The following is a 26,695-nucleotide window of genomic DNA, read 5'->3' as shown; positions in this document are numbered from 1 at the left end:
AGAGGGGTTTAACATCTTTTAAGTTTATACCCACCTGATAGGTGGCCAAAGAATTTTCAAAATAAGTATCTTACTTTCAAGATAAATGACCATGATCCTTGCTCTGGATATGACCAACTTTTTTTTTTTAATCTGTGAATTTAACATATTTAAAAGGAAAATGATCTCTTGGTCTATTACCTAACATGCAGATCTCTATCTCTGTCTTTCTGTGTCTCTCTTCCTTTCTGCATGCATGCGTGTATGTGTGTATATATATGAATATATATTCATACAAACACAACATATAATTTTATCTCTGGAAACATTAATCCTTCCCCCATGCACTTAATCAGAGTAAAAAATATTAATTTTTAGCTGTAGCCTTTATTACTTATTATCTTACATTTAGTTCTATATTCAGTTATGGTGACTCTTGCTAACAAGAATCATCTGTATCAGCACTTTTTGTGGGGAATCTCATTTTTAATTTATTTGTAGCATAATTTAAATCTCTTCGGTAGTAATAAAGTCTAAAACTATCTTGATTATAGCACATCACACCGATTTGGGCTAGAAAGTAAACGTATGGAATTATTTCAGTCTTTAGGAATATGCTTGCTATATGTCTTCCTAAATGCCAAATCCACCATTTTTGGGCAACAGGGTAGGGAGAGGAGTTAATACTTCTTTCTATATCTTTCATGATGGGAGTCAAGGGTAAGTGTTTCCTGCATTTAATGACTCCACCACAGGAAAAAAGAAACAGAAGGCAGTGTGAGAGAGGACAGAAGGAAAATGTCCTGAGCATGAAGCCAAGATTCTAACTGCTTCACTGATCACCAAAAGTACAACCAAGAGGGAAAGCCATGAAGTGAAATGAATAAAAGTTTCCTTAACTGTTGGACCCCACATAAATACCACGGCTGAAAGGAAATCACGGCTCTATATTTTCTGTATTTTATGTCTTTGGAGGTTTTACTGGAACTCCCAAACCAGATCATTTTGAACACAGTAAAACCTGGCAGCCTCACCACCTTACTCGACCACACAGCTTTTAGAGAATTGGCCACTTAAAAGTGTGACCTGATGCCTTGTTTTTGTTGCAAAAACTTAAGGAAAATATTGTAGTATTAGGAGAATTTCAGAGATGATGCCAAAAATAATGAAATCATTATCTTAGACTGTGATGTATTTAAAAAGAAATTAAATATTTACTTCAGATTTAGCAGATAAAAGGGGAACATCACATATTCACCTGAGTGGAGCAAGCTAACAGGTGTCATATGTCCCAAGGAAGACATTTTTTAATTGCTTATTTTGCTTTCATGTATATTACACATTCTTTCTCTCTCTGAGGAATGCAGGTGGAATTGTTGCATATTCAATATGTTTGAGGGAGAGAAGAATTTCTAAATATTACACATGTTTTTCTCCATTTAAGCAGAGGTCAATATTTGGATTGATTTATCCAAAGACAAGTATAGCTGAAGATTTTACTTAACACATAGACTGATTGCACTTAATAGGAAGGGTTCCTCGATTAAATATTGGCTGAAAAAATGGGGGACAGCCAGTTTTTGTATCTCATAAAAATGGTAATGCAACAATTAGCAGGGTCATATTATAAAGCACAGACTTTACTCTAGCTTAATGGATCTAAGGATAAGCATTTATCAGCAAGGAAGGATTTAGCATAAAACGACATGTAAATGAATTGATGACTGATCATAAATTAATTTTAGTGCTGAAGATGTAATAGAGACACAGAAAGATGCCACTTTATCATGGTATTTTACTGCTCAGTAACATTTGAGCAACAACTTAATGTCCTATATGCAGTTCTTCTTTAATAGCTTGAATAAATTTGAGATTTTTTTGGCCTTTCAGCAACTTTAAGCCTGAGAAATTTCAGAAGATTGAAAATGTAAACACAAATAAATTTGGCTATGTGGCATAAATTCATTTTTCATTAAATGTTTAAATATGTATTGATTATGTTTGGGGCTATAACATGTCAAATTGGATGGATTGTGTATAATTTGTAAAGAATCTCTACCTGAACTCTTTCACTTCATGTTCATTTTAATTTTTTAAAATTTATTTATTTACATTCAAGTTAGTTACAGGAGTAGAACCCAGTGATTCCTCACTTACAGATAACACCCAGTGCTCATCCCAACAAGTACCTTCCTTAATGTCCATCACCCATTTAGCCCATTCCCCCACCCACCCTCCAGCAACCCTCAGTTGGTTCCCTAAATTTAAGAGTCTCTTATGGTTTGCCTTCCTTTCTGTTTTTATCTTATTTTAATTTTAATTTTTATATTTACCTTTATGAAAGTAAACCAGTTATCCCCAAACTTGCTTACTTTCTAATTCATGAATCAATGTTTTTCTTTTCCTCCTATCATTGTCTTCTTTCTTGTAATGGTTTACATATATGTTCAGATCATTCTTGATGCTTAAATCTAAAGAAAGAACAAGCATGGCAGCCACAGGGTAAATCAGTGATTGCTAAATAAACTTTAACAATTTTATATGGTGCCTAGGTGACTCAGTTAATTGGGCATCTGTCTCTTGATTTTGGCTCAGTTCATGAGCATAGAACCTGATTGGGATTCTCTATCTTCCTCTGCCCTTCCTCCCCATTCATGCTTTCTCTCTAAAATAAATAACATGAAAAAATATATTTAAAAAACAATTTTACAACATGGATGAGATTTAATTTATGTTATATGTTTTTAATTCATGATGTATTGTCAATTTTCTATAAAAATGTTCTGCACAAACGCACCCATTCCATATATCACATTTAACTACAGAAGAGGGGCTATCAAAGATAAAGTCCAAGGGACAAAGAAAAAAGAAAATTTATTGCCTTCTTTTGATGTGTTTCCTTCTTGCTCTCCATTTGAAGGTGAACTCAACTATAGGAACTGAGGGCACTTGCCTCTCTTTAGGGATGAGGATTCCTGTGGTCCACCGTGGCCAAATCTATATGACACATGTGTCTTCAACTCTGAAGTCATCTATCTAATTTCTTAGCTCTTACATAGAGTAGTAAAGAAAACAGAAGTGGTGTTCTTTCTATATTGACCAAAACCTACGTGAAGCCATGTCTTCCATGCTACTCTCTTTTCCCAGAGAAAGAAAAAAGAAAGCACCAAAGAAAACTTCATGAATAACTGGGATTTCTGAGGGCATGGAAAGTTGCATTAACAATCGAGATAAACTCAGAGCAAAGACACAAAGGCAGGAAAGTAGTTGGTATGTTTAGGGACTGGCAAACTGGTACATTGAAATCCTTATATGAAGGACTCACTATCACAGGAGATGAACAGAGTGTTTTTGAAAAAGTCAAGCTAACTCTGTTAAGAGATGTCCGTAAGTGGCATTTCTGTAGTGGCACTGCTGTGGTATAGGATTTTTCCTACATTTTCAGGTTCAGAGACGATTTGTCAAAATGTCAAATCCTCAAGCTGGAACCACACAGCAAGCCAACATTAACGGGAAAAAAACAAAAAGACTCAGTTATTTCAAAAATGGACTGAATACATTAAGATAGATGGTTGAGTGTGGATAGATAGTTCAGGAGAAAAAAAAGTAAATTGCCACTTAATATAACATTATTATCTTACTTTGATCAAGATATTGACAAATATCTATATTCAAGTGTATCAAAGCATAGCCAAGATATGTATATTAATCATTTTTAAAATTTTCCCTTTTGGGTAATAATTCACTTCTTTTCCTGTTTTCCAAGTTATCAACAAAAGTTGACTGACATTATATTCCTTGTTTACTATATTTTTTAGAAGTTCTTTTGAGTACATTTTTTCTATAAGTATCATAAGTTCATTGCTGGGAAATGGCACAAGGGATAGAATCACATAGAAATTATGCTGAGTAATGAGAATGTTGAAGACATTTAATCCAGTATGCCTAATGTTTGTTGAAACACCTATAGAAAGCACCTATAGAAAACAAAACACCTATAGAAAAGCACCTATAGAAAAAATATGAAAATAAGTAAGAGTCCCTAATTTCTAGAGTTCCACTGTCTAAGAAGAAATCTTTATGTGAAACAAACTATAGTTTGTAGAGACCTGATGCGCTACTGTATGCATAGTGTTTGAAAAATACAGGAAGCAGAGAAATTGATTCTTCCTAAGACAGAGTTCGAGGTGAGGTGGAATCAAGGTGATAGAAGGGATATTGATTTGGACTTTAAAGTTTGACAGTGGTCCATAGAGTTAGTGACAATCCAGAGATGTGTTAAGGAATGAGAGGTAAGGCTACATAGGGAAGGCAGTGGGAGTACACAGGCTATTAAGAGGGTCTCGGGCTGGAAAGGCAGGCTGGACTACATATTGAAGGATCTCAGATGCTTAACTCGTTAGCTGAATGTGGCGCTGGCAAACTAGGTAAGGTTTTGAGTGAAGGAACCAAGTCATGTGATAGATGAGAAAAATAGTTCAGATGACGCTGAAGATAAAAGGGACCAGAAGGAAATCAGGAGGAGCTTAGGAATGAAATTGGAGATGTAGGAAAGGAGATGCTTGTTTGGAGAGTGAGTTTCAGATAGCACAGATTTATTTGCAGATGTTCAGCAGACCTTTAGAAATACAGAAAACAGTACATAGCAGGGACAGGAATGAGCTTTCATGTATTTCAAAACTATCCTCAGTTCTAGGGTTTCATATTCTCTGGTGATCATGGACTGAATCACTTTGATTTTCTTTTTTCTTATCTACCGTAGCATTATACTGCAAAGCCCATGACATCATTTCTTCCTTCGTTTTGGGCTGTTGGTCCTTGACTTGTGATTATTAACTCAGAAATGGTTCTCTCAGAGGAGGCTCGGTTGCTGGTGTTATCTGCGCTTCCTTGCAGTGGCCTGTGTCAGGGGAATTTGTTTGGAAAGTAAGAAGTGTATCCCTGTGCTCTTGGCAAATAGAATCAAAGCTCTTATCTTTCTCTGCTACACTTAACACCCTTTTAGCTTCTCAGATTCTTCTAACCCCTTTGGTTTCTATTTTCTCTCTCTCTTGCAAGTGCACGAACCCGTGTTACTGTATCCTGGGACCCAGACTACACATACAAATACTTCATCACAGCAACACTCCTAACTATACTGTTGTCTCTTAAACATTGGAGAAAAAGCGGGGACCGGGGAGGGAATCGCTAGCATTTGAATTTAATCTCTTTATGTGAATATGTGATTGGTTTATTTAGAAAAACTAAAATTAACTTCTTATAAATACTTCTTTTTGCCTTCTCTTTATAAAACTTAGGCTAAGCCACACTTGGCACTTTACTGTGTCATGAAGTAATGGTATACAACTTAAATAAATATTGTAATGTTAATTATATTACATAATAGATTATGGTTTCAGTATTACTTGGTCGAGGAAAAAATATAAAATTGTAAATAACTTGCCAAAAAATTAAGAATGAAAGTTATTTCTCAGTGTGTTCATATTTTGCACATCAAAGGGTGATTCTTTTCCTCTATCACCATGTTGTATTTTGCAGAAAAATCCATAATAATGCCAATTGTATTCTTCATAATGGTTAATTTTCTAAGACAAAGACTAGCAACAAAGAGAAAACTAGAATTCTTAAAACAATTAAAATACCAACAAAGTATCCTGAGCTTTGAAATTCATAGAAATTTTCAAAGATACATTTTTTTCCTTTTGTTCTAAGTCTATTTGCTCTGATATCATTTATACATTTTTTTTTGGTTTATAATGTTTGTTGTTATATTTCCTGATTATTTAAATTTGTATTTCAAATCCTTGGAATAATTCTAGCACTTCCCCAGTATACAAGCGTATATTTAATGGAAATTATTAAAGCCAACACTAAATTCACGATATATTCACACTGTTTCTTCATCTGAGTCTTTGATAAGTTTACGCACTATAATTTACTTCCACAAAAGCAAAAGCGTTCCTCCCTGAATTGTAGGACACAAGATATACATAGTAATTCTCTTTTGGAAAATCAGTATGTAAGGATTCAAACAATGTAAGAATGGAACCCTGTGAAACATGTTTTGTTCACGTGTTGCAAACAGATACAGGTTTTAAATAACACTCATTCTTCCGCGCTGGGAATGTGTAAAACATGGATGATGCTTGCATGTGGCTAGAGAAGTGGTGATGAAAGCAGACTTGCCTCAAGGAGGAGTGAGGAATTGAGGCAGCTTATTTGTTCCTTAGCAGAGTGTGTGCAAACAGATGGGCTATCCAATATATCCCACTCACTAGACAACTACATTTGTTTTTAGGTTCAATGGTAAATGGATGGGGCTCTGCATCTGATGAGGATCGTAACTTTTCTAGTCATAGATCTAGTGTAGGTAGCTCCTCAGATGGCTCCATCTTTGCCAGCGGCAGCTTTGCACAAGCACTGGTGGCAGCAGCAGATAAAGCTGGTTTTAGGCTGGATGGAACCAGCCTTACAAGAACAGGTTGGTAGACTCCGAGTCAACACTCTTTGCATGAGAGATTCTCATCCTTTAGACACCGAGCTATATTTCTCCTGTTTCTTTCTCTTCAGTGAGTCTGACGGCAGGGCTTTCTTTAATATGCATGACCACGGTTGGGATCCTCAATTACCAGAACTCTCTTCTGATGCTACTTTTGCAGAGCCAAGAATAGGCTCCTACTCACCACCTTCTATCCTTTATTTCCCTTTCCCTTCATGGCTCTGCTGATTAATTGGAATATGCTTCCTTTCTATATTACAGCCAAGCTGCAACTGAGATTGCCATTAAATTTTCAATAACTCACACTTTGCAAAATTCTCACACAATCAATAATGTGCCCAGTGATTAAAATTATTCAGCTTTTATCTCCATTACTTTCCTTTGCCCCATTTCTTTCTGCAAATGCGTTTTCTGGGAAGGCTTCCTCAGCATGGGGTGACTGGGTCTAAGGCTGTCAGTCTAACAGTTCAAATGGCTGATGGTCTTATTAATTGTTTGGCTGTTAAAATTTTAACCCAATAATGTATTATTTGTTTTAAAGGATGCTAATTAAAGATACACCCACTGCATTTGCAACTCGAATAAAATGACTGCATGTGTATTGCTCTGTAGCATAATCTACTTTGGGTTTCTGAGAATAATCGAGTACCAATTGTATAATTTTTCATATATCTGATTATTTTCCCCAAAATGAATATGAGAGTCATTCTAATAATAGATCAGTAATTTGTAAGTGTTTGTTTTACTGAAAAAAAAAAAAACTTTGGCATGATCCATGCTTTTATATGACTGTAATTCTTAAATGCACATATAAGAAGGTTCTACTATATGAATTAAATTGAACTACCTTACAAAACAAACTAATGAAACTTTAAATGCATTTTTGAAATCTTAATAGTATTCAAATAGCAAAGTGAAGAAAAACGATTTTGACCCTTCACTAAACTCTCAGGTTATAAAAATCAGTCTTGGACATTTTCTTTGAATTATAACATCAGTATTTCTTTTGAGTATGCATTAGGAATCGTCAAATGGTATAAAAAATTTTCTCCAAGCATTGCAGAGGTTTATTTTTCATATAGCATCCGAACTAAAGTATGTTGTAATATAATGGTTATTTGAATTTTCTTGCTTTATAAGGCATAAGTCAGAAACTTTATGTTGCCTGAGTGTTTTTTTGTGGCTAGTTGTAAGCACAGCAGTGAGACAATGCAAGGAAACTAATAAATTAGAAGGCATAAGTGCATTTCTTGCATGTATGCTAATATCTAATAAAGCATTAAGCAATATCATGTCACATTGACTTAAGAAAATGTAACTACATACAATAATTTTGTGTGAAATGAAAACGTGCACAAGAGAATAAATACATGCACATAAACCGACCCTCTCTCACCATAATAAACACTGTATTGAAATCATAAGATGTTGAAAATTTATTAGCTACCCTTTTCACAAAATAAACTTCCCTGGGTATGTACTAAAGCTCAAAAAAAGGACATAACACAATTTCATTTTGCAATGAGAATTTGGAGTCTGCTCAGATACAATAATATTCATCAGAAAATACCTATTGCACTTTGGATATGCAAGGTGGTTTTAACCTGCTATCTATCCTATATTATACACTAATACAATTGAGTTTCTGTAAAAGAAGTAAAATTCATCGTGTATTTATATGGGTGATAAGGTCAGTTTAATATATGTCTTTGAGCAGACCTTTCATGTAAATTTTCAAATGCATTTACTTCAACACATTTCTTCTGTGCTGAAAGTGAGTTTATAAGATTCCAAGGATAAAATTTGATGAAGCAAATAAGACAGTACATAATTCATTTCAGAAGTAACTTCCTTAATTTTAAGAAGTAAAAGCAGCATTAATTTGCATATATCCATGAAAATATCACTGAGATCATCAAGGTTAAATAATAAACCAAGTAATCTCAAGCTTTTGGTTGGTGGATTTGTTTTTTTATTCATTTATTAAATTTTTTTTCAGCGGGTAGTGTGTTGGTTACTAAAAATTGGATAAAATGAATGCAACAGGGCATTTTTTTATGGAGATGCACCAGTATTTGGTATCTTCAAATGGCATCTCTAGGCAAGTTTATAGGTTAGTCTAAGTAAGAGCAGAAATACAAGACACGCACAATCACTGCCTTGTAACATCCTCTGTACCACATTCCCTTTATTTTCTTTTTAGGCAAAGCTTTTACCTCCTCTCAAAGACCTCGACCAACCAGCCCATTTTCTACTGACAGTAATACCAGTGCAGCCCTGAGTCAGAGTCAGAGGCCTCGGCCCACTAAAAAACACAAGGGAGGGAGAATGGACCAACAACCAGCATTGCCTCATCGAAGGGAAGGAATGACAGACGGTAGGTTTGTTTCCTTGTCTCTTGTCTCCTCACTGAAGAGGTGTGCTCTGTGCAAGTCATTAACCTACATTAAAGTAGCTATGGTAGATTAGGCATCGCCTAATTACGTAACAAGGCAGAAAATCTAGCAATATGGTCTTGTTTAAATAAAACACCCTCTTTTTTTTCTTTTTAACAATCTGGAGTTATTTCTATATTACCAAGCCCCAAGAAATGAATGCCATACCACTTTCCAATGTTGATTTTGCTACCATTCTGGAGTTTTCCATCAATGCTTTTAGTGAACATTCCCTTTTGAGATTAGGGAAAAAAAAAACATAGGTAGCATGGGCACTTGGCATGCATTTCTGATACTAAATTTGGAATATTTCTGATATCAAATTAAGGTAACTTCAGTGGTATTTCACTTTTGAAAAAGACCGTGAAATGATTTGTAACTTAGTAACTTTTTTTAGTTTCATGAATTTCAGGCCTAAAAGCTAGCTACAGATCAGCGAATGAATGGGTCAGCAAACTTTTCTATAAAAGTCCGGATAGTAAATATTTTTGACTTTAGCTGGCCATACAGTCTGTGTCACAACTATTCACTGCCATTGTAGTCTGAATGTCGCTACAGAAAAAAATAAATGAATGGGTGTGACTGATTTCCAATAAAACTTTATTGATAAAACAGGCAGTGGCTGAATTTGGCCCATGGCCCATTTGTTGATCTATTCCAATCCTTTTATTTATGTATAGCATTCAGTCTTTGCACAGCAAACACTGTTGGTTTCAGGAAGCACAATATTCCTGGGACATGTCCTTCTTCAATAAAGAAGAGTTCAGTAGCTTTACAGAGCAGGATTTATCTCCCATATGTTCAACTTAATTCTCATACATTTAAATGTAGGAATACAACTATTTATCATGAAGTTTTATTCTAAGGAATATTTAAGATGATATATGTAAAGAGCCTAGTTTGATGTCTGAGCCAAAGGTAAATTTGTTCCCTCTTCTCAGCACTATCCCCTGTAAACACACAGAATTGGTATTGAGGTAGTTCTACTAAACACCACAAGAGTGAACCTAGCCAATCTGTGCATTAGAACAATCTAGGGAACTCTTAAATTGTACTCTGGAGATTGGGATTTAATTGTTCTGGGTGAAAACCAATTATGAGTGTTTTTAAAGCTCCACAAGTGAATCTAACGTGCAGCCAGCATTGAGATGCTGTGAGTGAGTCCTTAGCATTCATTTTACTCTCTTGGACTTACCATTATAGGACAGAATGAGGCCTAGTTGGGAAAGAAACATCTGTTCTTTATTAGTTTGGGTGGGTGGGGGAGGTCTGTATCTGGCAGCCATCTTTGTGATTTCTTTTGTCATTTTTTAAGGCAAGGAAGATTTTAAAAGTCAAACATAACTTGTTCTAAAAGCTTTTAGGTTTCCTTATCTTTCCTGTTACTTTGTTTTCATTGGGAAGTGTTTTATGGAATATGAGGGCAAAGGTACACTTGAGATTTTGGTGCTTTATAAGCGAATATCCTGTGCTGAACAAAAATGCTCACCACTGCCTCGCTGCCTCAGATGGTCTGAAGATTAGTTGAGCACTTAAAGCAGTCAGTAGTGTTGATCTTATACTCTCTAAATAAAAAGGACCACTCCCACTGGTATGCTACTTATAAATCTCAGAATTAATAATTTTGTATAGTTTTTCTGCTATGAATGTTGTGGAAAAAGAGAAGAAAAACGTTTTTTCTGAAATGTTTGAAGATTATATCCAGAATATGTGGAAGGTATAAAATATAAATCAACAAAATAGAGAGCTCTCCTTTTCTTCCTAAAATTCTTTTCTTGCAATTTTTAGCAGAATGTCTGGTTAAAGCAAGCATCCACCTAGTTTAAAGCATGATCAATACATTGCTTATCTTTCTCAACAACTAATAGGTTCCTAACTTTTAAACTTGCCAGCATCGCAAAGCCAGGTTATGGATTATGTGTTGTTAGTAGAAATACTTTGGAAGTAGTGATATTGCAAAGGGAATTTTGGCTCCCATGTCTTCCCAAGTGTATGATCCAATGATGTTTTATTTATGATATGAGGGCATTAATTGCAGATGACACTCTACAGATTATCCTTAAGGATGTTGCTATTTTATAGCAAATGTATGTGTCATAGCATTTATATGGTATCAATCCAGGCATTAGTAATAATTTTTTTATTATTTGTGTGTGAAATCAAACCGTTCTTTTGGGGCAGGTTGCTGTTTAGCAGCACTTAGTGCCTAGACATTTTTACACTAAAACTTTTGCTTTATACATTTTAAAATTGTATTTTGTGAGTAAATTAATCAGAATAATTACTGCCAGCTGCTATACCAAAGAACTATCCCTCAGTGGCTCAGCACCGCAAAAGTTTGTTTCCCATGAACATAATAATTTATCAAGGTCAGGTGTCTCTCCTCTAAGTACTAATGTAAGAAAATATGCTTTTTCAGTATTGGGATACCATCATTTTTACAGTGCAACATTTATGGCTTCTGAGTGAAGGGAAGACAAAAACAGAGTGATCACTTGAGACGTTCTCTGGTCAGGCCTGCAACTGGTGCATATCCCTTATCATCTCACTGACAAGTACACTGTCACATGACATCAGACTAACTACTGGGAAAGTGATATTCTCTTGTGTCTAGTAAGAGGAATTGGGAATGGTGGTAAACATAAGGCTCTGTCTTAAAGACTATGAAAAAACCCACACACATGTCAAGGAACATTCTGCTCCTTTGAATTCTCTTCGAAGCAGCCATTGCTCCATCCAAATCTTCTCTTCTACATGCATAAGTCAAAGAATACCTTTCCAAGCCAATATATTAACCAATACTGAAGGAGGAAGGCAGAGGAAGTATTTTCCTATCCATCAACCTTTTTTCCCTAGATCAGCTGCTTCTAGCCTGTTCTCCCCTCATTCCTAATGTCCCGGTTAGAGAACTTTCCTAGTTCTGCCACAGACTGTCTTGGACCGTTGAGCGAATTTCTTTATTTATTAATTTGTTCATTCAAATATTTACTAAGCACATAACAAATGATAGGCAATGGAAACCAAACAGACAAAATTCCTTGTCTTCCTGGAGTTTACATTCTGTTGAGAGAAGATAGAGACAAACAAACAAAATAAAAGTAGGTAAGATGGTCATAAGTGTCATGGAGAAAAAACATAGGAAGTTGAGAAATACAAAGGTTAGGTGAGGTCTTTTTTAAGTAGAGTCTCAAGGAAGGCTTGACCAAGAAGATGACATTAGAGAAGACTAAAAGATTAAAAGGGAAAAAACAATGCTGATATCGAGGAAAAGTCATTCCAGAAACTGAGAACAGCAACTGGAAGCCTGAAGCTTGTTTGATAAAAAGAGAAGCAGTGTGACTGAAGCAGAGACAGCCACAGAATAAAATGTAAGGTTAGACAAATAAGCAAGGACCAGTGTTTGTAGGGCTTTAAACTTTTTTAATGTTATTTTAGAGAGACAATGAGAGACAGAGCACAAGCAGGGGAGGGGCAGAGAGAGAGGGACACACAGAATCTGAAGCAGGCTGCAGTCTCTGAACTGTCAGCACAGAGCCCAATATGGGGCTTGAACCCAAAAACCATAAGATAATGACCTGAGCTGAAGTCAGATGCTTAAGCAACTGAACCACCCAGGCACCAAAAGACCGTCAACTTCTATAAGGGCAATGGCTCTTACTTTGAACAGGAAACCACTGAAGGGGTGTATGTGTGTGTGTGTGTGTGTGTGTGTGTGTGTGTGTGTGTGTGTTTAAGGCAGAGGAGTAACATGATCTGACTTATATTTTTATTTTCTTTTTATTTTTTTTTAAAGTTTATTTATTTTGAGAGAGAGAGTCCATGTGCTCCCAAAGGAGGGATGCACGGGAGGGGCAGAGAGAGGGAGGGAAAGAATTCCAAGCAGGATCCCAATCTGGATGCAGGGCTTAAACTCACAAATCAAATCATGAGATCATGACCTAAGCTATAACCAAGAGTAGGATGCTTAACCGACCGATCCACCCAGGCGCCCCGTTTTTATGTTGAGACAGATTAAATGCACTTCTACGTGGAAGCACAAAAACCACATAGCAGGTTGTAGAAGTAATATAGGGAATTGATGTCAGAGGTTTCTACCCAGGTAGAATCAGTGGAAGCAATGAGAAAGGTTGAATTCTGGCTATAGCTTGGGATTGGTGCCACAGGATTTGTTACTGAAATTAAATACAGGTTGTAAAGCAGAGATGTCAACGATTATGCCAAAGTTTTGGTCATCTTGTAGAATGCAATTGCTACTATTTGAGATGATGAACACTAGAGAAGAAGCATGTTTTGTCAAGGAAGGTCCAGGGCTCAGTTTTGATATGTGAAAGTAGATGCTTTCTAAATAAGTAGAACACCTAAGTGTGGATTTAGTCATGTGAGTCTGAAGTTGATGGGAGGAGAGATCCAAGCTGGAGGTATTTGATTTCTTTTTGCCTTCTTTTTTTTTTTTTCTAAAAAGTGGATAATAATGGCACATATTTCATTGGATTGTTGTGTGCCTGATAACAGCAAATCCTGAGTAAGCCAGTAAGAGACTCGTTAGTGAATTAATTTAGTCAAAATGAATCAACATGGAAATTAATAATAAATTTAAGTAAACATATTTGATTACGTATTTTTATTTTTTCCACAGTCATTCTTAATCCCATCTTTTTCCAATTCGTTTATTTCAATGTGCACGCCATGTACTTTCTTCTTAGAGTATACAAATTCCAAGTATATGACTTAATTATGTAGCCATATAATTTCAGGTTAAATTAAATAGTAATCAGAATTTCAGCTAGCATAAGCAGATGCCATTTTGTCCATTTTAAAAATGAAGCTCCTTTGATGGAGAATAAAAATCAATGACAAGATATGTTATTTTGAAAGCAAATATAATAATTTCCCCCCTGCTGGCAGTCTTAAGGCCAAACACTCCAATGAAATGATTGCTTTACATTTATAATAATACATACTGAAGGAAGTCAGATTGAATATAAAGGAAACACTACACCCCTTGGTGGACTGTTCTATGAACAGATATCATGATATTGGATTAGCTCTTCATTTTGGAAGAAATTTTCCAAATGCAACTGTATTCTCCCAGATGGAAATCTTGTTCCCTTCAATAATTAGTAATTCATAATCTACCAAGAGGACATACGTACGAATTGGGAATGCTGCTTCAATATGGGAACTCCCAAAGCAGATGCAGAGGAGAGTGTTATTGTCAATTCAGTGGAGGACAATATCGTTTTGCTCGTTAAGAAAGAAGGTATAAAGCTTCTTAATAAAGTCTTTAAAGAGAGCAACTTAGCCTTTCTGGAGGAAGCCTGTCTTTTGTACACGAGAAATTTATACTTCTTCCTTTTAAGTGTCACAAACAGTACTCTTAGAAATAAGAGCACAAATACAACAATGGCGTGGGAAATAATGGACTATCTATATGCAATATTGTCTATTAATAATATAAATATGTGTATTATATATGGTATTTGATTTTATGAACCAATTATATATCACTGAAGTATATAATTAATATATCAATATATATTGCATCAATATTATATCAATAATAATTGACATTATGTAATCACTGATATTCTGAGGATGAACAGAGAAGTTTGCAGTCGTATACCAGGAAAATTACAAGATAATAATCCAAAAGAATGTTTAGAATGTTCAGGAGATTTCAAAATCTTCAACAAAGTAATTCTAGAACTAGTATAATGGCATAAATCATATAATAGAACTAATATAATACTTAAAGAAATATGAAAGAAGAGACTATGATATCACAGTTGAAGACAAATCAAAGTATAAAGGTGTCATGATCCAAACAGCTAACTAATAAAAGGAAAATGAAAAATTGGCTAAGCATTTGAACTTTTTAGTTTTTTCACATCTTATATTTAATTTAAAGAGCTTTTTGGCAAAGTTATCTATTCTACTACATCTCAAATTTTTATGATGCATTGTCTACTCTAGCACCATGAGGCATATTCTATCTGTACTCTGAACAGTGGTTATTACTTATTAAAATTAATACATTGGAAGATTATAATGTATTAGTTGTAACTCATTAGCTAACTCATGAAACGAACAGCCAGAATTGGTTGTCAGGCAGAATGTTAATTGCATTTAATAAATGTTAGCTTAACCCTTTGACTGTTGCTAAATGTACCACATACATGGGTAAAGGCAGTCATATGTTGCATATGATACGGCATATAGTTCTTAATTTCCCGAGGGCAACATTTCCTATGGAGATTGGCAGGACAGCTTTTATGCTTCCAGGGGACTTTTATTAACACAGCTGCTAGAATGTCTAGTCATTTTGTGTCATGATATTTCTACTTTGGGGAGGTGGGGGTGAACATTGGATAAAATATGGAGAAAATATAAAATGCCTTCTATACCTTGAACATTAGCCTCAGTGTGCAATTGAAAACACTCTCCACATATAATAGTTGAAATTAGTCAATTTTGTTTCAAATACAGTGTGATCAAAAGGTAGAAAAGAGATCAATAATATGCATTTTAGGTAGAAATAACTGACCTTTGCCTCCCCCCACCAAATTTCTTTTGCATGAGTGAGACCTTTACGAGGGCACGGGTTTTTTTCTTCATCTTGAATCAAAACCTGTATTTTTCATTACATTGTAGTCCATTCTAAACATTATTCACAATTTTTAGATCTTCCACCACCACCAGATCCCCCTCCAGGTCAGGGTTTAAGGCAGCAAATAGGCCCGAGCCAGCATGCTGGTAACGTGGAAACCTCAACAGAGAGAAAAGGAAGCTCTCTGGAGACACCACAAGCATCCACCTTAGAAGACACAAAGAGCTCATTGGATTGTCCAGCTAGAGCATCCCTAGAGTGGCAGCGACAAACCCAAGAATGGATAAACTCCACAGAGCGCCAAGAAGATATACGGAAAGCCCTACACAAACAAAGTGTTGGACCAGGTGTGTTCTGCACAGTCCTAAGAAAGTGTGGACTTTTACCTATTTTTCCCCCCCTACCAGGTACTTAGAAATGGCAGTTGTTTAAGAACATCTGAAATATGTTTGCCTTGAATCGCTAAAAAGCTGGGATTCCTCGGCAGAGCTCACTGACACATCTTAAGTCTCATTCCCATGGGGATTGTTCCTTACCCTCTGCATAGAGGTCTGAGCTCAAGAGACCTCCAAGCTTTTTTTTACCTGGATTGTTCAGGAGACAATTTGATTTTTTTGCCTTGTAATGTTTATGTTGAATGCTTTTAAGACCTCCAAATTTTGTCTTAATGTCACTACAATCTCTGCCTTCAGCCAGTTTCGTTTTGACTGAAGTAACTAGTCATTTTGAAAGGAGACCTCCTTTCAGTCAATTCGTTGAATTCATTGAAATAACAAAAGTTGTACTGAAATGCCCAGTCACAGTATTCTCAGGAAAAAAAGAGCTTAAACAGGGCCTACAGTTTCTCCAACTGGTTAAATTTAGTGGGTTGTTAACATTTCACTGGGAAATATTCTTATTTATGAATCAAACTTCCTGGAATTGTCACAAAATAAATTTCATTATTTGTGGTTGGGTTTTTTTTTTTGGAGGAGTGGTGGTTGTTTGGGCCTATTATAGAAATACATTTTTTGGAACATTTCTTCTCGTATCAGGTTTCATTGAGTATTAAAATGTACACACAAACACAGATGACATTTGAGAGTTTCTTTATACATTGATTTTTGAACTTGGACTCCGTCTTTTCTAGATATATCCTCTACCCATGCATTTTTAATAATTATATGATATCACAACTGGGTGCTCAAAGTTTGAGAAAATGTAATATATGCAAGAACCAAAATATGTCAACTTGAATGTCGAGATTTAGTGAAACATTTAGGAAGTTCTATCATGCAGGCTGTGAGAAAAACCATGTGATTATTGTGATTTCATAAAGACCATCTAAATAGAGTGGCAGTCATCACAGTAATTGTAGCTCAAATCTAGAAAGAAAGAAAAAAAAAGGGGAGGTAGAGAAGGAGACAGGAAGAAAGAAGGAAAGAAAAAAAATGTTTCAAAATATTAGGTATTTAATAATACACATAACGAGTTATTTGTAGAGAGTTGCTGCATTTAAAAAAACTTTTTATTTACTATTTATCATTTGTTAAAATGTGTATCTCTCTTTTTCTTTTAAGTAAATACACAATCTTTAAAATAATGTGTTATATCCCAAGAAACAGCAAAAATTTAAGGAGCTTATTTTAACTAATACATGGTTCTTCATATTAATTGACTGAGAGAATGTCGCTATAATTTAAAGTAGAAAAACACCATGTTTATTCAGTCTTCATGGAAAAATTTAATTGGAGCCTCACTGAACTCCAGAAATTATGCTCAGAGATGCTTTTGTTAAACAATAAGGTTCGTTGTCTGCAGCTCTCTTTTGTAAAGAATTTAAATGTTCAAAGTGATATGTAATATTATATTTTTATCCCCAAATTTCCTTTGATTCAATCCTGTTTTAGTTCCTATTATAGGAAATGTTGGCACATGGAAATTCTTTTAATATCTGGGCCTTCTTAAACCTCTTATTTTTAATTTTACTAAAGAGTGAAATGGTAGAATAGCCCGTCTTAAACTTAATATTTAAAGTTAAATTTCTTTTGTCTCCATGTTGCTGTTTAGCTTAGCACTCTGTATTTCTTTTTCAGAGGAGACATTGGTGCCCTACAGCAAGCCCAGTTTCCCATCTCCAGGAGGTCACAGCTCATCAGGAACAGCTTCTTCTAAAGGATCCACTGGACCTAGGAAAGCCGAGGCTTTGAGGGGAAGTCACCAGCGCAATGCCAGCGACCTTCTTGACATAGGATACATGGGCTCAAATAGTCAAGGACAGTTTACAGGTGAATTATGTAAGTGCTTTAGGACATTTGAAAGGCTCTGGTGATTCAGAACTAACATTGGGTTAATAATGCAGGGGAGGTAAAAGTTTTCCTTGATCCTCTTAGGGTCCCTGGTTGGGTCTGAAAATTAACTGATAAAGATAAACAGGAGAGGGGCGCCTGGATGGCTCAGTCAGTTAAGCATCTGATTCTTGATTTTGGCTCAGGTCACGATGTTGCAGTTCATGAGTTCCATCCCCTCACCGGGCTCTGCACTGACAGTGCTGAGTCTACTTGGGATTCTCTCTCCCTCTCTCTACGCTCCTACCTTGCTCACACACTCTCTCTCAAGATAAATAAATAAAAACTTTAAAAAAAAAAGGATGAACAGGAGAAAAGCGTACATGGGTGCCTTCACAAGAGAATGAGTCATGACCCAAAGTAGTGACCAGAGCAGAAAGCTATTATATCTTTTAGACAAAGAAGCAATAAATTTGTGAAGGTTTTAGGAGACAGAAGGGTTTGGGTAGGAGCAGTCAACGGTAAAGAAGTAACTCGGAAGAAAAGGGTTAGTTTAAAAAGGTTTGTTTGCACAGTTTCTCAGCCCCCAAACTCCCTGTCTCTGGGAATAAGAATATCCTTCTTCCTGGTACAAGGAGGATATCTTTCACGTGGGGGTTTTAGGACCTGTTTCAGAGAAAAAAACTTGGGTTGAGGGAGGAAGGTCAGAGTGACCTTCCTGCTTCTGTTGGTTTCTCAAACTCTTTCAGCTTCAGATATTCAGTGTGCCAAGGTGTCATATTTGGCAGTAGTATGTCCTGAACCTCAACAATAATATTGGCACAATAGACAAATTTCAGAACAGTAGAAATCTTGCTGTGCTATGAGAAAAAAATTGTTTATGACTTTGAGCAGTTTTGGTCATAATGTAGACCATTGCCATTTCCAGCTGTCTATTAAATAAACATTTCCTCTATTTCAAGTCTGACTTATACTATACAAAAATTGCCTATCTTTAGGCAATTAATTTTAATATTTATAAGTTAATTGTTTGTAGTTTTGTTTACCTTTTTAACTGAGCATATAAAGAAAGGGAAACATATTGGCCCTTTGTTAGTTTTTAAAGAACCTCAAGAATTTTTCATTCCCTAGTTGATGTCTGTCTTTATTCATTTATTCATTTATGTATGTATGTATTCATAGAGAACCTGTGCAAGTGAGGGAGATAGAGAGGGCTGGGGGAGGGGTAGAGAGAGAGGGTGAGAGAGAATCTTGAGTAGGACCCATGCTCCACATGGAGCCACATGCGGGGGCTCGATCTCACAACCCTGAGATCATACCTGAGCCAAATCCAAGAGTTAATGCTTAACTGACTGAACCATCTAGGTACCCCTATTTATTTGTTTCTGTCTTTCTTTATTTATTTTAAGAGTCAACTTTTTAAAGTTGATTTTTGATTTCAGTTCATTTGAAGTACTTTGATTATAATAACATATTATATATATATACATATATATATGTATATATATATGTATATATATATATATATACAATTTTCTTTTTGAATAAAGAGCCAGCATTGATAGTATAACTAATCTATAAAAATATAGTATCAGCTGACAGAGAAAGATAGGATGTCACAATATGTCACAGTAAGAAGTACTGAACTCTTGGTGTTAATTTTTTTCTTGAAATTGACCACTTCTGCTATCCAATGTCCAAATTATACTTGTTGAGTATTTTCAGCTGCTTATTTGAATTCAGCTTAAAAGCAATGCTGAAGGAACAGCCTTGAGTTCCAGTCTTAGCCCAGAACAAGTAAACTACCTTCCTAATCTCCACCCCCTTATCTTAAAAATCGCATTACTATTATGCTTACATCACAGACTGGGGGATGTCATGAAATAATGGAAAGTAAAAGTACTTTCAGACTGTAAGTTATTTCTTGACTAGAGTTAGCATTATTGTTTTCTATTAGTAATCTGATTATTAGTAAGATTTGTTTATAATTTTTAATTTGAGTCATGACTACTTGGATTTTTCTTTGACTTTTAGAATAGTTAGAGATTCGCAAGAAGTGCAGAAATAGCTCTACCTGGATTTTAAATCTCCAAGTTTTGCCATTTCTTTTTCTTTCCCTTCCCCTAAGTCCATTTTCTTAACTTTACACACTCACCAAGGCTATCCGATGATGTCATCTTCGTTGATTATCTGTTTCGCTTTTTGTTATACTGGTCGGGATGAAAGACTACTTACGTTCAATACAAACTTATTTCTCATTTTTTTAATCTCTTTGTAGAGTAACTGAGAGGAGACATGCAAAGCTGCTCTGAAGGACCACCAGGTCTGAACTCATGGAAGTGATGACACTAAACAGTGCAATGAACAATTTCTTTATTTATGTACTATTAAAAGACTGTAAATGCAATGTAAAGACACACAGCCACACATATCCCACAGATATTTTACTTGTGTTCTTCTCTTAAGTACACCACCCACCTTAACTCTTTCTTGTCAGGAGTATATACAAAAGAAAGAAAACAAAACTCTCCCTCCAGGAAGAAAAGGATTTTCCTCTGTATATAATTTCTTTTGTGCGTTGCTATGCAAGCTCACTCTTTTTAGCTCTGTTCATACTATTGTCTGTTTTTATTGGTCTGTTGTACTATATGTGAATTAATAGGCTGTGGTGCCATATATTAACTTTTAATTGTGTAACTTTTATGTTTAAATTTTGCACTGCAATTTTATTTGGTGATAAGCACAAATCTCTACTCCTCGTGACATGAAGAACAAGACTGAATGTGAAGGGAGTTTCTGTACTGTAAGCTAGGCTGGATATGCTGGTTGGAACCAATCATGTGAGATGGTTTGCAGTTGGGGTGTAGAAACAGGAAGATGCAAAGGAACAGTGGTGTTGGAGAAGTCTTCCTTGAGTACCAGGGACTGAGTCAATAAAAAGAAAAGCAGAAAGGTGGCTTTTACTATTGACAAAACGCAGGGGTCAAAGAAGGAAATCTAAGTCTTAAGGCTAAATAGGTATTAAAATACACAGGTAGCAAAGATGTACTAAACTCGCTAAAAAGAGAAAGAAAAAGAAAATGAAAATGAAAGTTACATGTAGCATCAACTTTACCTGTCATTGTAATTGACCCATCTGAGAATTATAACAAGCAAAAGGAAATGAAGGTGTTTTGCAAGAGCTGTGTTTGTATTACAGTGTTTTCAAGAAGCATTTTCTGAATTACCATAATTAATCTCTCCAACTCATTAAGTCAGGATCTAATATGAAGTTCCCCAAGGAAACAAACAAAATGAACTCTAGAATATCTAGCAAATAGTTAAAGAGGCAATTTATTATTAGGACATACTCGGGCTGCTTCCAAACGCAAAAACTCTATTGCAATATCTTGTTTCATCTTTCTGATACATGTTCAGTACACACTAGAGGATAGAGCTGCATCGCTTAAATTTATGACTTTGAAAAAAATCATGCAGTCTATAGACAATTCTGTGTTTTGTTTGACTAAGAGGTGAAGTTCATGCCACCAGATGTATAGCCAAATTGTAAGTGCTTAAAAAGCAGTGCTCAGAGTATGTTCAGTTCACAGTAAGTAGATTTATCGAAAGAAACATTTTATGGTACAGTCTCAGAAATTGGCTACCGACTAAAATATGTTTGACCCATTTTGAATGAGTAAATTGAAAAGAAAAATTTTAAAGGAGAAACAATGCATGTTTATACGCTTTTTAAATAAAACCAAACCTCGTTAAGTGGACATTAATCACAGTGTCCTGCCTCATTTGTTGTCACGACTTTGAGAACAAGAAATTCCTGAACATCAGTCATGTATGGTCAAAATGAATATGGCTTCGAAATATATGTAGCCACTGTACGTGAATAGTGAAGCAGTCCAGTAGAAGAAAACTTCCCTGAAATTCCCACTTGTGACATTTTTCCATGTGCTGCCTACAACAGCTGTAAATTCGACTTCTAGTTATACTTTCTCATGTTTTCCCTACGATGTGCTCAGTAGTTGTACTCTGAAAAATATTCGATGTAACGATTAGAATCAATCGTAAAATATGGGACCCGCTTAAGTGATGATTCATACTCCATGCATTATTGGCTCAGCCACCAATTCTATGTCATATTTGTAATAGCAAAGGGATAACATAATTTGATGTTTCCCTTTTTTGTTTCCTGAGACTGCATCAAGACAGGCAAGAGTGGAGGAAACTAATGTTCTTTATGGGCCCCAATGTTTTTGGTGCCATGTGGTTCATTTCTTCACTGAAGAGAAAAAACTGTTCTGAAACATACTTATTAAATGCTGTAGCAACTTTCTATAATCAGTGCCTGATTTGAATGCAGTTTGGTTTCTCTGGGTCAGATTGTCCACGGAAGGTGAAAAGTTTCTGTGAAGAATGAGTACATAACATTCACAACAGTAGGATGTGAGGTATTTAATTTCTACTTATGCGGTTCCCTACTTCACCTCTTTCCGTTTAAAAACAAAGTTTTGTTCGTGTTCCCTCTTTATGCTATTCTATAACCCACTTTAGATTAAAGCTTTAGTTCATTACATTTATTACACATAGACTTTGTACCCTGGTAAAAGGTGTATGTGACTAATAAACCAAGACTTCAAAATTACGTGTATGCAAGTGACTTCGGGAATAACATAGGACATAGCCTTAAACCTTCTTATTTCAGTGTATAAAAATTAACTGTTCTGGTTAGCTTTTGGCAACAGAGACCTTATGGTTGGTTACCTAGAATGTTCTTTTAGAATATTCCACATACCCTTTTAAATCTAATTTTAAATAAATTGGTCAGTAAAATCTTGCACCCAATATATCATCCTCACAGATTTAGAACAAGATCAAATGCTGTGGCAATCCAAATGACTTCAGGAATCCTGGGAAAAAAATCAAAAGCTTTTGACAACTTGTTATATGTAAAAAGCTTCTAATCAGCATAAGTCAGAATGTCGTTAAAGAAATACAAACATGTATGAGAATGTCATTTTTTTCATTTTGTAGCCCAGTCAATGAATGTCATTAGAAATCACTGAGCTCACTCTTCTTCAGGTCTAAACAAGGCCTGTATAAGTTGTCAGAGGGAAATCTGGATGAAAGAGAATGTAAACTTATCTCACACTCACAGGCAATGCCACAGTGCAGCCAGGCCCTGAACAATACAGCTCCATTCTCAACGTGCAAAGTCTCCATTGGGGAAATGCCCATCAGTGTCCCAGCTCAGGAATGCCTCAGTGTGTGCAGAGAGAGTCGCCCCACCCCTCCCCAGATCTTTTCCATGATGTATTTAAAGTGGGATAGTCCAGGGACTTGACAACAATGGATTCCTTCATAGGATTCGAACTCAGTACAAGGGAGCATATAGGAAAATCAAGACCAACACTTAAGATGTCATATAACCAAAGGGAAGTAAAAATGTTGCACGTATACTTGCTCTAACAAAACAGATTAAATGGTGTTCTTTGTCATAGTTTAATGCTCTGGGAATTTAAATATATCTTCAATGGGATTCAAGTTGAAAGTTTATATGAGCTTTGATAGAACACCTCCAATTTCTGTTCAACAAATTTAGGTAATTGTCCATTGACAACATAATTATAACAATGCCAATGAGCTCTAAACTGTGGTTTATCTTCGCCACTGGAAAGTGATTGTGTATCAGTATTAAAGATATGCAGATCCGTGACATTCACTAATTTGTACATCTGCTTCTGTACATTGTATTTATCAAGTTACATGCCAAGAATTGGTGTAAAGCAACATGTCTTTCCACATTATCTTAGAGATGAAGTTACTTTTATTTTGCTTCCTATAATGTGTACTTCAAATGGAACCCCATACCTTTTTTAAATGAATTTCAGTTTACTGATTTTTCTTATCTCATTTTCAAAATCATTTATTGTGACTTTAAAGTGTTGCAAGATAAGGGATTTTGTGGCCGTGGGTAGACTTTTTATACTTTGTTTTATAGATTGACTTTTTTTTAACTAGTTTGTTTAAGTCACCAAATAGCGTCCAAAATCTTAATGTGTTTCATTTGATGTTGTTAGACCAGAAAAGAAATTGGCATAAATTGGTTAATAGTATTGTCAAAGAATTGTGTGTTGTGTACTCACTGGGAAAAAATAAAATATATTCACATTTCAAATTTGTAAAAAAGCCATTTATGTAAAACAGACTTGCCTTGTAGAATAATCAAAACAGACCATACAGTCACTTGTGCAACACCCCATTAATATTTTGTGACCAAATGCAAAATCTTATTTTCTCGTGTGGTAATGGGTTGGGCAGTGGTAAATACAAATTGGAACTGACTTATATAAATGACTATACTAATGACACTGATGAATATAAAAAAGCATTTGAAATCATAGATTCCACTCTATACGCCCTCCTTTCCAGATCTGACCTTCCCCACCCCATAAAGACCTGCAGATGGATAGAATACAAACTTCTTGTCTACAAAATTACCTTAAAAATCATTCGTTATGGGGCGCCTGGGTGGCGCAGTCGGTTAAGCGTCCGACTTCAGCCAGGTCACGATCTCGCGGTCCGTGAGTTCCAGCCCCGCGTCGGGCTCTGGGCTGATGGCTCAGAGCCTGGAGCCTGTTTCCGATTCTGTGTCTCCCTCTCTCTCTGCCCCTCCCCCGTTCATGCTCTGTCTCTCTCTGTCCCAAAAATAAATAAACGTTGAAAAAAAAAAATTTAAAAAAAAAAATAAAAAAAAAAATCATTCGTTAAATATAAATAAGTATGAGAATTGGAAGAAAGTGGATATTTCTTAATTGCTTTCGAGTAGCTAATGATAACTTTAAGATGATGGATAGAAAAGAAAAAGTCCCAATTTTATTATACTCCATGAATATTTAATTCTTTTTCACTAACTACACTTACAAGATCAAATTATTTCTAAAAATAAAAAAGGTTATGCATTCTTTAAAATTATATAGTAATAGTAAAAGTGAAAAAAGGAACTTATTGAACTCTGAAGCAATTTATTAAAAAATGTTTTTAAAGCACATGGTAAGTGGGTAATAAACTTCAGAGTTTCATTTAAAATAAATTAACATGAAAATAAAATAGTATTGGAAGAATCACAAATAATGTCGCATTAATATAATATAATGGTAATCCATAATATGTGTGATTAAAGACAAATTTATCATTTACCTATATGACAAATAGTAGAGGAATTACAAAACAATCATTGCTTTATTGAATCTGGGTGCATTACAGAAACACCTGAAAATGGCAAAAGTACAAAATTATCAGAAAGATTTATTAAAATGATACACTACGCTCTCTTCACTATTATATATTAGCCATAGAAAAGATATATCCGTGTTGTAGGAAAGCATTTTAACAAGAAATAACACAATGTCGTCAATTTGTGAAAATGTATTTTATATCATCCAAAGAGAGTATCAGCCAAATTCATGATAAATCTCACTTCCTAACAAAGATGTGAAATAAAGCTGCAGTAACTGAAAAGCACGTTGTAAGAATTCAAAAGAAAAGACACATGGAAAGACCAGGAAAGGAAGATAATATGTTGTCTCCGAAAAGTTTCAGGAACTCTTTTACCTCGATGAATTTAGTGCAGTCTTGGTTTTGGTTTTCAGCTTTAGAGGGAATTTCCTTCAGGTGCAGAGAAGGAATTTGGTATAAGACAGGGATGCAAAGCTGTCAAGGATCCCAGAGACAGATGCAAGACAATTGTATGGCTGGGTGTGACCTGCCTTTGTATCTCCCAGCTTACACACTTTCTCCTGGCAGCAGTTAAGCTACAAGAAATATATATATATATTCAGTTATCTTGGTAATTAATCAGAGACAGGCACTTTTATAATTCAAATACACTCACCTTGGGCTCTAGTCAATGTCCATGATAGGGAATTTGCAGGTCACTATAAATGCCCTTAGCTCATAACACCATAGCACCCTTTGCCTAATGGATGCAGCTTCTAGGTAGGAGACAACTTTTTTGGACAATTTTTATATGGTGTTTCTCTAGACAACATTTACCAATAATTTGTTTCTGACAAGCGGTTTGGATTTTTTGTTGTTGCTGTTTTGGTTATTTATTCATTAGTTTTGCAAGCAAGTACTGAGACATTGTGCTAAGAAATATAGAACGTGGTTAAAACAGAAATAGCTTTTGCCTTCATAAATAGATCAGTATCTTCTATTAAGTACAGCCCTGATCTCTAGGAAAGTATCTTTTTGATGAATGTTTTTGAGCTAAGGGAAGAGAGACAATGAACAAGGCTTTTAAATATATTCTCAAGCAATAAAATCTGCATTAGCTTCATTCATACCCCCTCACCCTGTCATATTATCCATATTCCAGTCTTTCTCAAAATAGTCTATGGAATTTTAATAGGTATTTTAAAAATAAAGAAGAAAAGAATGGATGAACATATAAAGAGATTTCTTTATTACTTGACTCCTTTTCAAAGTTGCTCAAATGTTATATAACATAGAAACCTTTGTCCTGAGGCATCTTGTGAAACTAGGAGCTTGGGACACTCACTTTGAGAAATACTCTCCTAGAAATCATCGTACTTCATTCTGTCCCTAGGCTCTGCATTAATGGTCCCAAAGTACCTTTGCCATTTTTTTGTCCCTTGCTGTGGTTTTTTAAAGTCGGTATCAACTCATGACAAAGAAATGTGTGAATCTCAGGTATTCTGTAGAGATAACAGAGAAAAACTATTCAGTGAGAAATTGCATTCCCATTTATGACAAAGTGTAAGTACTTACCTGAGATCAGTATTTAGCACTTGGGCAACAGGTATGATTCCATTATGTTCTTTCACTGTTCCACAATCCTTTTGTAGGCTAAGTCTCCAAATCATTTGGCTAAATCTAAAGCATAAAAATACAA

At 35.4% G+C, this 26,695-nt stretch overlaps 1 protein-coding gene across 21 annotated transcripts in view; it reads left to right on the top strand.

Annotated features, from left to right (window-relative positions):
• The window catches only part of ROBO2 (roundabout guidance receptor 2), a 1,716,380-nt gene extending 1,694,829 nt beyond the window's left edge, over positions 1-21,551 (top strand). For 9 of the 21 annotated variants that reach the window (XM_086675717.1, XM_086675722.1, XM_086675714.1 and 6 more), the window contains 5 exons: positions 6,278-6,460; positions 8,682-8,855; positions 15,595-15,867; positions 17,596-17,796; positions 20,066-21,551. In XM_086675717.1, the coding sequence (XP_086531843.1) occupies positions 6,278-6,460; positions 8,682-8,855; positions 15,595-15,867; positions 17,596-17,796; positions 20,066-20,067 (833 nt within the window). In that variant the 3' untranslated portion in view covers positions 20,068-21,551. The remainder of the gene's footprint in view (positions 1-6,277; positions 6,461-8,681; positions 8,856-15,594; positions 15,868-17,595; positions 17,797-20,065) is intronic. The other 12 variants (XM_086675731.1, XM_086675732.1, XM_086675734.1 and 9 more) reach the window with 4 other exon arrangements.
• Positions 21,552-26,695: the final 5,144 nt, after the last annotated feature.

This window comes from Puma concolor, chromosome C2 (assembly GCF_028749965.1).
Source record: "Puma concolor isolate L17-30 chromosome C2, mPumCon1.1.hap2, whole genome shotgun sequence".
Lineage (NCBI taxonomy): Eukaryota > Metazoa > Chordata > Mammalia > Carnivora > Felidae > Puma > Puma concolor.
This window is presented reverse-complemented; position numbering and strand designations above follow the sequence as displayed.